Source organism: Sceloporus occidentalis, unplaced genomic scaffold (genome assembly GCF_023333645.1).
Source record: "Sceloporus occidentalis isolate IW3139 unplaced genomic scaffold, rSceOcc1.0.p SCAF_3, whole genome shotgun sequence".
NCBI lineage: Eukaryota > Metazoa > Chordata > Lepidosauria > Squamata > Phrynosomatidae > Sceloporus > Sceloporus occidentalis.
In genome coordinates, this window is record NW_028316983.1 from 125247826 (window position 1) to 125260281 (window position 12456).

Consider the following 12456-nt stretch of genomic DNA (forward strand, 5'->3'; position numbering starts at 1 on the left):
TAAATTAAACATTAAAAAAAATGAAAACTGTTGAACATTAAATAGAGACTATCACTAAGGGACGTACAAAAAAACCTCCATCCCAAACTCATGATACTTTTATTGGGCAAACCATAAGGCACAAAATACATCTTTGTTGTTGTTACTTGTTGTTGTTGTTGACTCTGACTTATGGCAACTTTTGTATATACCTCCAAGGAGTCCTATCCTCCACTGCTCTGCATAGGTCCTGCAAACTGAGGCCTGTAACATCCCTGATTGAGTCCATACATCTGGCATGCTGTCTGCCTCGCTTTCTGCTACCTTCCACTTTTTCTAGCATTATTGTCCTTTCTAGTGTGTCATGTCTTCTCCTGATATGGCTGACGTATGTCAGTCTTAGTTTCGACATCTTGGTTTCCATGGAGAATTCAGGCTTGATCTGTTCTAAAACCCATTTGTTTGTCTTTCCGGCTGTCCATGGTATCCTCATCATGCTTCTCTAGCACCACATTTCAAATGAGTTGATTTTCTTCCTTTTTCATTGCCCAGCTCTCACATCTGTACATAGCGATGGGGAATACAGTGGTTTGGACCATTCTAACATTAGTGCTCAATTCTATATCTTTACACTTTAGGATCTTTTCTAGTTCTTTCATAGCTGCCCTCCCTATTCCCCACAGCAATGGGTGCAAGCTACAGGAAAAGAGATTCCACCTAAACATTAGAAGAACTTCCTGACAGTAAGAGCTGTTTGACAGTGGAACACGCTCCCTCAGAGAGTCTCCTTCTTTGGAGGTCTTTAAAAAGAGGCTGGATGGCCATCTGCCAGGGGTGCTTCGATTGTGAGTTCCTGCATGGGAGAAGGGGGTTGGATTGTATGGCCTTGGGGTCTTTTCCAACTCTATGATTTTATGATTCAGTAGTAAGCCTGTTTCATAGGCTTCTTCATCAGACAGAGATGGTAAAAATATCATACAGGGGAAAGAAAGTGATGGTGTTTTGGTCACGGCATCTACATTTTGCTTTAGATTAATTTAGGAAGTGCATTACAGTAAGATGAAAAGACTGTACATCAATCCAGTGTGAAGGCAAAGCCCACTATGATTAGGGTTGCCATAAGTGAGGACCTCCAAACCGGGACAAATGTAGGACAAATGCAGGACAATATTTTCAAATGTAGGACACATTTTTTAAAAATGGAGGACACACAAAAAATTGAGGCTTTTTTAGAAATGTTAATATAAATGCATGTTTCTTAGGCATGATCAAAATGGAGGACATTTTGACATTATTCGTAGACAGATCACGGAAATGTACTTCCCTTTCTGGCCACCCCCCTCTCCCCATTCCAAACAGCACATTTGAGCATTGAACATGGCTTTATTTTAACATTGCCTCTTGCATATTTCAGAGGCTTATTCCACAACCAAACCCTTTGGTCAAGGGACTTTGGTTTTTCTTCATTTTGACTTGTTTTGTGTGTATTCCTCCCCAGTAAATAAAGGAGACATGAAATGGAGTTAATGGGTACAAGTTGTTAAACAAAAAAGTCTTGTGAGACTCTGTAGGCAAGAGGTGAACCATGTTAAGAACTGCATTAAGCACACTTAGGCTGCTGCCACACTGCTTTCACTCTCATCGCTCCATCCTATGGAATCCTGGGATTTGTAGTTTGTTGTGGTGCCAAGGCTGGGCTTTGAAATCTCAGGCATAAGAGAGGCAAAAGGCTTGGGCTGCATCTACACTGGAAAAATAATCTGGTTTGAGACCACTTTAACTGCCTCGGCTGAATGCTATGGAATTCTGGGAATGGTGGTTTGTTCTAGCACCACACCAGAATGGCAGTTAAACCCCTGGAAAGCTCTCTGACCAAGGTGACCAATGCCCTCACCCCAAAATGTAGGGCACCCAAGCAAAAAAATGTAAATAAAAGCTAAAAACACCCATGTAATTATAAATCCATGCTTCTTAGCCATGATCCAAATGGAGGACCTTTTGAAATTTGACCGAAGAGGACATGTCCTGGAAAAGGAGGAGGATGCCTGGTCACCTTGTCTCTGGTCCAAAACACACTGCAGAAATAAAACAATGCTGGACTGAAATGCCCTCACCAAAGCTGCATCCACACTGAGGAAATAATCCAGTTTGAGAGTGACTTAACTGTCCTGGGTTAGTGCTGGGGAATGCTGGGAATTGTAGTACATTGTGGCCCCAGAGCTATCTCTGACAGGGAGTCCCATAACCCTCCAAACGTAGTTGAACTGCAGTGCCCAGAATTCCTCCCCAGGTGCATCCACACTGAGGAAATGGTCCAGTTTGAGACTGCTCAGTGCTGGGGAATCCTGGGAATTGTAGTCTATTGTGGCCTCAGAGCCATCACTGACAGTGAAGTCTCAATGTCTCCCAAACACTCGCATTCCCAGGATTCCCTAGCACTGAGTTAAAGCAGTCTCAAAGTGGGTTATTATTCCTGCAGTGTGTGAGAGAGATATAAAAGCTAGGGACTGGATTCATTTGGAGGATCTCTGTGTCCAAAACACACTGCTTGGACTGCCAGGGCTCAGTGCTATGGAATCCTGGGAATTGTAGTTTATTGTGGCACCAGAGCTCTCTGACAGAGAAGGCCAAATGCCTCACAGACCCCCGAATTCCAGAGCATTGAGCTTTGGCAGTTAAAGGGGTCTCAAAGTGCAGGGGGGGGGGAGAGAAAAGCCAGGGAGTGTGAATGAGCAGCTCACCTTGGCTGTGGCTACTCTGAGAGGAGGAGGAGGAGGAGGAGGAGGAGGAGGAGGAGGAGGAGGGAGGGACCCAAGGGAAGTGGCCAGGACCACCAGAGGAGCCCCTGCTTTTCCTCATCATCGCAGCCTTCTCACTGCTGGCAAGAGGCTCTGCCCCCCGCCTCCTCTGTGGATCATTCAGTCTCCTTTTGTCAAAAGAGCTCTGGTGCCACAAGAAACTACAATTCCCAGAATCCCATAGCACTGAGCCATGGATGTTTAAGGGGGGGGGGTCAAACTATTTCTGCAGCCTTTGCTACCTCAAAGCCTTCTATTATTTACCAGCAACTTGCAAGGCAAAATCTCTTCCTTCACCAAGCCATTGAAAACCAACCCAAATAGAGGGCTGATTGCTTCTTTCCCATTGGTCAGCTTCGGGAGAAATTTGCATATTACAAGGAAAGGTGTTTAGGGCCTCAAAAACGACCCTGTGATAAAGAATTACAACAATACTGACCTGGCATACATTTAAAAGATGAGGCATTTAGACTCCCAGGGAAACAGGAACGATTGATGGCCTTTTTTTCTTTGCTCACTGTAACCTGAAAGTAATGCCTTTTGCAGGGTATATATACCAAGTGGGCTGGCAATAGCTCTGAGTGGCAGATGTCTTGAAGACCTGCTCTCTAGGCTAAGCCAGGCAGGGAGCCATGGGGAGGGCTGGAGCTGCCTCCAGGGCCTTGCTGGGGGGGAGGTCCCGGGGGAGGGGCCAAACCGGGGTGGGACTGTGTGGCCCCGCCCCAAACTGGGAAAGTCCCGCCCCCAGGCGGGATATGGCAAGCCTAACTATGATTAAAGGGTGTGTTTAGTCTTATGAGAAAGCTTCAGATATGGAGATAACCTTAGACAATAGAACACTCAGAATCTCAACTGAGTCCAAATTAGGGTGCCTTGTTCACTGCTAGAAGTATTAACTCTCAGAAAAACAGTTCCTACTATACAGTGAGCCCACGCCATACATATTATAGGCGGCTTCCAGCTTATGTGGAAGCCGCCAGGGGGACGGGAGAATGGTGCGCACCCCATTATATCTAACTGGGCTCGAGCATACGCACTTTTTGTCTTCTGGTGGGCCCCCCACGTAAGGCAAGGGCAGACTGTATAACAACACAGAATACACTTCCTTAAGTTACAACTGAAGTAAGGCAATTCCAGCTATTTATCAATAAATCAGCACAGAAAATGCAGAAATGAACAAGATTTCTTAGATATATTTGCCTGAGTGCTTTAACAAAGTAGAGGAAGCATAGTAAAAGAAAAACAATTTATTAGAGAAGAGCAAAAAGGAAAAGAGGAAAATTAAGCAAATGAAAGTTGGGAAACAACAGTACAGACATTTTTGTGCTGCTAGAAAATTATTGGAAAAACCAGGGCCTCAGAAATGCACTTTTAATATTGGCTAGCAACCATCTTTCCCTTTTTAAAAAGGTCCTCTGCCCCCTCCCCCAAATTGCTGTGAATTGTAGAGAGGTGAAGGTGTAGGTGTATGGATTTGTTTCTAGTTGGAAAACTTTTGGACATAACCCAGTATCCAAAGTGTTGATTGTCATGTAACATGTAAATAGGACAGGTGCAAAAGAAACCACAAACCATTTTTGTAAGTCTCAGTTTTCTAACTTACTATTATATGAGTGCAACAGAAGGGGAGCCAGTAGTTCTATCTGTTATGCTATAATACATTTTAATGTATTATTGAAACCATCCTCTGTTTCCTCTGGCGAGCTGGATTTTAAATAAACATCAGCTTTGGGAGGATGATAAAGAAGGGCTGGAGAAAAAGACTTTTCATCTTGGTTTGCAACAGCATGTGTGCTGCAAATAGGGTTTCCATACGTCAGGACCTCCAAACCGGGACAAATGTAGGACAAAATTTTCAAATGTAGGACACTTTTTTTGTGTGTCCTACATTTGAATAGGAGCCTTGCTGAGGGGAGGCTTTCCCTCCCGGGCTGGGCCCCGGCCTCTCTGCAGCAGCGGCGGAGCCCAAGCGGGGAGGGAATCCTCCCTTCAGGGAGGCTTTCCCTCTCGGCCTGGGCCCCGGCCTCGCTGCATTGGCGGCGGAGCCCAAGCGGGGAGGGAATCCTCCCCTCAGCCCGGGGGCGGGGGAAATCCCGGGGGCAGGGGCAAACCGGGGTGGGACCGTGTGGACCCGCCCAAAACCGGGAAAGTCCCGCCCACAGACAGGATATGGCAACCCTAGCTGCAAACAGTGCAATAAAGCTTGAGCTGGGAGAAAATGTAATTCTAATTTAGCATTTCTACTGTAGATGTATGTGTCTGCCTACCATTGGGAAGGTAAATAGCAGCTGCCCCAAGAATCTCTTACTTGAGCATGCATAAACAACAGTATGGAGAAAAATGGGGAAGGCAGATAGGCCTGCTTCACCGGTATCCCTTAGCATGTTAGAAAAGGCATATATGGCCTGGTACAGACCACCCCAAAGGGGTGGCCTGCAATCGTTCTTGTTTGCGCTGGATTGGGGCCAGGGCAGCCTCACCGGCAGCCCCTGTGGCCCCAATCTGGTGTTTTTCCAGGCCAAAGAGAAGTGGCAAAATGTGGCTTCTCTTTGGCCTGGAAAAGGGGTGCCCTGCCGCCTTGGGTGCCCAGAGCATCCCAGCAGGGCTGGTGCTACAGCCAACCTTGCATCTTGGCGTTTCTTTCTGCGCCACTGCCAGGATGCCATAGGTGGGCTGGGGCGGCACAGGATGCCATAGGTGGGCCTGTGTCGCGCCATCATCATAGTGGCGCCCATGTGGATGGGATGCTGCCATGATGCCGCCGCCAGCACGTTCTAGGATTAGGGACTGTGCAGTTGGTGTGCAGTCCCTAACTGTAAAATCGCCGCAGCCACGCCGCTTTTGGGCCATCTGTCTCAGCCCTAAGTTTGGGAACAAAAATGGAAATTATAAGAAAGGTGGGGGCTGATGAAAGGGGAAGAAAAAAACCCATAGCTGAGCAGGGATTTGAACCCTGGTCTGCAGAGCCATAGATCACTGCTCAAACCATTACTACGCCATTCTGGCTCTAATGCTTCAAAATATGTCAGAAACCAGGAATAAATTCCAAATAGATACATGATGAATGCAAAACTATGTAGACAGAAGCCATATTAAATTTATCTGAACTCCACTGGGCATGTGTGGGGTGTAATGTGGCTGCAGAAATTGTTAATTTTCAGTTGCAATAATATTTTTGAGTATTAAGCCACAATGTAGTTTGTATTTATTCTGCATTATTCCAGGCTTACCTGGAATACTGTGTCCAATTTGGGGTGCATTTCAAGAACAAAGTTGATAAATTGGAATCCGTTCAGAGCAGAGCAGTAAGGATAGTCAGCAGTCTGGGAAAGAAGTCCAGTGAGGAAGGATTGAAGTTACTGAATATGTTTGACTAGAAAAAAAACAAAGATTGGGGTAGGGACATTTGTATTTATTATTTTATTTATTTACAGTATTTATACCCCGCTCTTCAGCCAAAAGTCTATCAGAGCAGCTTACATTATTTTAAATTAGACATTTCCCTGCCCTCAGGCTTACAATCTAAAAAGACAAGACACAAAAGGAGAAGGGAATGGAAGGGGGAAAGTCCAGCAAACCACCTCTCCCTCTCCATGGCAGATGGAGGGAGGGCCTTTCTTCTTTTTCAGGCAAGGCCTGGAGTTGGCCTGCCCATCTCTCCCTCTAGATGGTGGTTGATAGAGGGAGGGCCTTCTTCTTTTCAGGCTAGACCCGATGGAGTTGACATGATAACACTTTCTAAATACCTGAAATGTTTTCCCATAACTTCTTTTTCTGCTACCCCAAAGGGATTAAATCTCATGGATTTAAACTTCAAGAAGCTAGATTTTGATGGAACTTTGTTCTTGTTGTTGTTGCTTGCCTTTAAGTCATTTCCCACTTAAGTGACCCTAAGGCTTATTATAGGGTTTTTTGGCAGGTTTCTTCAGAGGGGGGTTGCCATTGCCATCCTCTGAGGCTGAGAAAGTGTGACTTGCCCAATTCTACTGTAGGTTTCATGGCCAAGCCAGGATGCGAACCCTGGTCTCCAGAGTCATAGTCCAGTGCTCAAACTACTACACCATGCTGGAGAGTTGTTCTTTTTTGTCCTCATTCCATATATTTTTGTTTTTATTGGTGAAAACCTATAGTGTTGGCGGAGTTGGGTTTGTAACACATTGTGTTAAGTGGGAGTAAGGAATTTGTTTTCAGATTCGGGAGTTAGTTTGGGAGCTGTGGGGAAGTCTCTCTCTTTCTTTCTCCTCCACTTCAAGAAGTCACCATAAGAATAGATAAGTATAGTATATAAATTTTTATCTTTAAGTAAGAGTTCCTTTTTTAAATCAAGATGCATTTATAGGCCATTCATTCCTCTTCTTATCCTTTGTAGCCACAGACAATCCTATTATATGATTTCAGCATCTTTAAATTTATATGTATTTTTGATAGGAAATAAGAACGTCTCTGAAAATACTACTGCCACTTCCACGATGGCACCCAAACTACCAGAGCCAACCGCTGTTCCTTCCTTAGAGTAAGTGACATGTATTTGTTGAATTTTTAACTTGCCCAGTGCAACAATCTTGTAGTTGTTTACAGTAAATTTTAATCAGAGAAAAAAACCATCAAGTTTAAAGAAGAAAGTATAAAGTCCCCATTTCATCCCTCATGTTGACTTCATCCTGACTCCTAGCTTTTCCACCCTTCCTTATTTCCATCCCAGACATAGCACATCAATTCCAGCCAGCCTTTCTTGTACTCCCCCAAATGCAATCCTAAAGAAGTATTAAGTCTTATCTTAGCATTATGTTTCTTTTGCTTTATACATGAGAAACTTTAATTCTTCTTTGCCTAGTAAGTCCTTTTTGCAGAGCAGTTATGAGCAGTTTTACAATAGAAATTGCATTGTTACAGAACAGTTGCCTAATTCAGAGATAACTTTCAGTGACTATAATTTTAAAAAATCTTGATTTAAAACAGGGGTAGGCAACCATTTTGAGCCGGGGGCCGGGTTGCTGTCCCTCAGACAACTGGGGGGCCAAAGCCAAAAAATAAATAAATAAATTTTTTAAAAATAATTAAATAAATAAATAAACCAGGACAGATGTAGGATAAAATTTTCGAATGGAGGACACATTTTTTTTTAAAAATGGGGGACACGCAAAAAATTGGCTGATTTTTAAAAAATGTTAATATAAATGCATGTTTCGGAGGCTTCTATAGACAGTTGTCCCCCTTGCCTGCCGCTTGCCCCCCCTTGCCTGCCTCCTCCTGATAGGCCAAAGGCTCCGGCGGCAATCAGCGGCAGGACCAGCCTGGGGCCAGTCCCAAGGCCTTGCCGGGCCGCATCTGGCCCGCGGGCCGCAGGTTGCCTACCCCTGATTTAAAACACTGGCCATCATTCGGCTTTTAATACACTGACTATTACAGCTGTTTTTAAACACTGTGCTGTGCACATCTTGATATCTGATTTTCAAACTGTATTTGTAGGCTTGCTACTTCAGACATACCACAGACTGAAAAGGAGGTGTTAGTCTTCAATATAACAAAAGAGAGCCCAATTGTTCAGCTAGTCCATGAATATGAAGAGGAATCAAGTCAGTCAACAGTGACCCTACTGCCAAGTGATGAACAAGAAGAAGAAATACTATGGTTTGAGTCTGAAACACAAATGTATTGCTATGATCTGGTGACAGTCTGTTGTATTTCTAGCTTTTCAGAATATGTGTTCAAGTGGTGTTCAACAATAGTGATGCTTCATCGCCACCACAGCAAAAGTGACAGCACTTGGAAAAAATATGATTCTGCTGCTACTTGGCAAGCCCAGCTAGTCCCAACCAAATCAGTGGATGTTTTGGTACATGAACATTCCTCAGAGAAACTAGATGCCTTAATTGCAGAGCCATCAGAAACTGTTATAGGTGTCTCAAGCAGTCTGCTGAATGAGGCCATTATTAATCAGACTGAGGGTACTTTTGAACTGGAGCCTAGTCACCCACAGACTGTATCTCAGTCCATTCTCTTGGATGTTACAACAAGAGTCAAGCCACTTTCTACAATAGAGTTGTCCTCAGAGCCTGGAAGACATGAAATTGCATTGGAAAGCTCAGAGATACCTTCCCAAGAGGAAATCCATGGAGAAGAAGATGGAGTTGTAGGGTCTGTTACAGAAAAAACATCTACAACCAGTATTGTAACTGAATTCCATGAAGTGAGCACAGAAGAAAAAACCTCTGCTGAAATTATTTCAAAATTAATAGAGACTGTTCCACATCCTGAATGTACAGTTGCCACAGAAAACTATGAAGGAGAAACAAAAATTAGCTCTTTAGATGTGGAAAAGCAAGTGGCATCTCAGGTAGAGTCATCTTCTTTGGAAATAAAAGATGATGAGCAGACAGTTGAGGAAACATTTCTTTCTATTCCTGTTTCTGGTGGTTTGCCACGAACTGCTACAGACTTTTATGCTGAGCTGCAGAATTCCACAGATTTGGCTTATGGAAATGGAAATCTTGTTCATGGATCAAACCAAAAAGAGTCTGTGTTTATGAGATTGAACAATCGTATTAAAGCCCTGGAAGTAAATATGTCTCTCAGCAGCCGTTACTTAGAAGAACTCAGTCAAAGGTATGGAGGTCTTATATTCAGATTCATTAAAAAAGGTGATGGAGGAAATCATCTTTGAAACTAAACAGCATATTTTGCCTATACTACAACATAATACATTCGGAAAGGTCTTAATGGAAATAATGGACAATAAGTATAGAGGTAGAATCTTTGGAGCAAGGAAACAGGAAGGACCATAAACAGAAAGCCTATAAAAGCTTATACAGGTTGAGTATCCCTTATCCAAAATGCTTAGGACTAGAAGGATTTGGAATTTGCTGGATTTTGGAATACAAGTATTCTTGTATTTGTAATTCAGCAGAGTGCCCCACAAGTGTCCCTGTCTCCCCCCTCCCCAAACATGAAGGCACTGTTTACGGCTCTACCTTGGGCAACATGAAGTGAATGTCCAGAGAAAGAGATGTAAGCAACGGCTCATAGCTACCATCATGCCCATGTAGGGTGGGCATGCATACAGGATTAGTCATGATGCTGGAGAGGGGAGGTGGCAGTAGTGGTTGTACTAGCCACAGCCACTGCCTCCTCTTCCTTACCTGCTGGCGTGATGCTTTACTGCTTCATCTGCAGTAGTGGTATCAGCCAGGGCAAAGATCTGAAGCTGTGAGTCAAGTCCCCCCGCATCAAGCGTCCCTTCTTCCTCGTCATTCACCTCCTGCACCTTATGCACTGGCTCCTAGTGCTGCTGGAACAAGAAGAAGGGCTGCTTGCCATTGTGAAGGGACTAAACTTGCAACATCAATTCTTTGCTTTTACTGATTCTGCTGCCACAGATGAAGCAGCAAAGTACCATGCCAACAGACAAGGAAGTGGTGGCAGCAACTGTGGCTACAATAGTGCGATTGCTGCAACTCCCCCTCCCCAGTACCATGGCTGGTCCTGTGCACTTCCCCAGCCCAGACATTAGTGGTCATGAACCACTGCTTGTGGGAGATGGGTGCCTCCTTCTCCAGACACTTGCTCATTTTGTCCTCAGGAAGTTGGAGGTGCCATTGTTGTTGCAGAATGGGCAGGAGTTGCAGAATGCTCCCCAGAGCTGCACACTCATCCTGCAGAACCTGGGTGGCTGGGTGCACTCAGGAGAGGGAGAGCAGGAGAAAGCAGCCCCACCATCACTGCCAGAATTGGCTGCTATTACTGGTTTTCCATCTGCTGAAGGTTGGAAAGGCAGTGACTGGGAGCCAGAGGGTGAAGGGGAGAGAGAGCTGAGGAAGGCTGTTTTTTGTTATGGGGCTCTACTCTAGGCCAAGGCTAGAGATGGTCATCAGCAGATGCTACAGCTGTATCATGCTGTGGACCTCCGTTCACCTGGCGGGTTGGCAGTGGAGACGCAGCCACAGCAGTCACCATTTGTGCAGACTTTGCCTGCGCCTTTTCCCACCTTCCCACCTGAAGAATGTGTGGGGTTTGCTTCTGCCTCTGCTTTTGTCCTGTCACGTCAGTGCTTAAAAGGTTAAAGATTTTGGAACATTTTGTATAAGGGAGACACAATCTGTATCAACAAAATGTGTCCAGAATAGTAGAATCTCAATATGCACACTGAAGTATAGCCCATTGCAAATGTTCTTTGAGATGTTTTATTTATTTATTTATTTATTTAATGTGCCACTTTCCCCCCAAATTTAACCAAAGGCAACCTAAGTGTGAAAGTTGGGAAGCTCAGCCATATTACAGTAGGCAAGATTGAATGTTACTTCAGAGTACAAAGGTACATATTCAGGACAACACCATAGTCAGAAAAATTAATCGGATAATTGTTTGGGAGCGCCTCCTACCTCTCCTTTAAGTATGGCATAAAAAAGACCAGATTTATGCCTTTCTTGACCTTCCTGGTACATAGCAGTGATATGGGAAAAACAGATTGGTAAGAGATGAAAAGCGGGTGTTCTCTTAAGAGTTTGTCTAAATTATTTTGTAGGTATCGAAAACAAATGGAAGAAATGCAGAAGGCTTTTAATAAAACTATAATAAAACTTCAGAATACTTCACGCGTAGCAGAAAAACAGGTACGTTTACTGAGAGAGCAACTGTGTATCCACAGATGTTTTGGTCCTACAGCAGTCTCAGCCACATAATAGGAATTATGGGAGTAGAAGTTCAAGAACACCTTAAGAGAGCCACAGTTATCTGCCTTGATTATGTATGCATCCTGTTTTGTCATTATTTCTATGCTGTTATCTTTGTGTGGTAAATGTAATATTTATCTTTGATTTTATTTTGCTTCTAAGGGAGTTTCTACTATAACTGAAGTAGTTACTACTTTTTTCTACTCAACAAATTTTTTCTCATTCAGAAATTATTAGATGGCATTTTAGCTTATCCAATCTATTAACCTGATTTTAAGAAGAACACAAAATGTGTAACTATTTATTCTTCTTCATGGTCTCTGACTCACACAAATTGGTCATCTAGAACATGTGCAGCTAAATGTCAGAAACTTCTAGAGCTGAGCAGTTCTTTAGGTGGGAGTCCCAACCCTCTCCTGTGAGTTCTCCATGAGACTGAAGGTACAGTCCACACAAATTTTGACAAGGCGTTTGACAAGTTTCCCCATGACATTCTTGGAAACAAGCTTGTAAAATGTGGGCTAGACAAGGTAACTGTTACATGGATTTGTAATTGGTTGACCGGCCAAACCCAAAGGGTGCTCAACAATGGCTCCTTTTCATCGTGGAGAGAAGTGACCAGTGGGGTGCCACAGGGTTCTGTTTTGGGTCCAATGCTATTCAACATCTTTATCAATGACTTGGATGACAGAATTAGGGGCATACTTATCAAATGTGCAGATGACACCAAATTAGGAAGAGTTAACTTCCTAACACTCCAGAGCTAACACTCCAGAGGACAGGATCAAAATTCAAAATGACCTGAATAAATTGGATTAGCTGGGCCAAAGCTAACAAAATGATATTCAACACAGAAAAATGTAAGGTACTGCACTTAGGGCAGAAAAACTAAATGCACAGATATAGGATGGGGGATACCTGGCTTAAGGAGACTACATGTGAAAGGGATCTAGGAGTCCAAGTAGACCACAAATTAAACATGAGTCAAGAGTGTGATGAGGCAGCTAAAA

At 43.8% G+C, this 12456-nt stretch overlaps 1 protein-coding gene across 4 annotated transcripts in view; it reads left to right on the forward strand.

The window, feature by feature from the left end:
* The window catches only part of LOC149316709 (SUN domain-containing ossification factor-like), an 89230-nt gene that overhangs the window by 66123 nt on the left and 10651 nt on the right, over positions 1-12456 (forward strand). For all 4 annotated transcript variants that reach the window (XM_089516081.1, XM_089516078.1, XM_089516080.1 and 1 more), the window contains 3 exons: positions 7206-7290; positions 8247-9383; positions 11299-11386. In XM_089516081.1, coding sequence (XP_089372207.1) covers positions 7206-7290; positions 8247-9383; positions 11299-11386 — 1310 coding nt within the window. The remainder of the gene's footprint in view (positions 1-7205; positions 7291-8246; positions 9384-11298; positions 11387-12456) is intronic.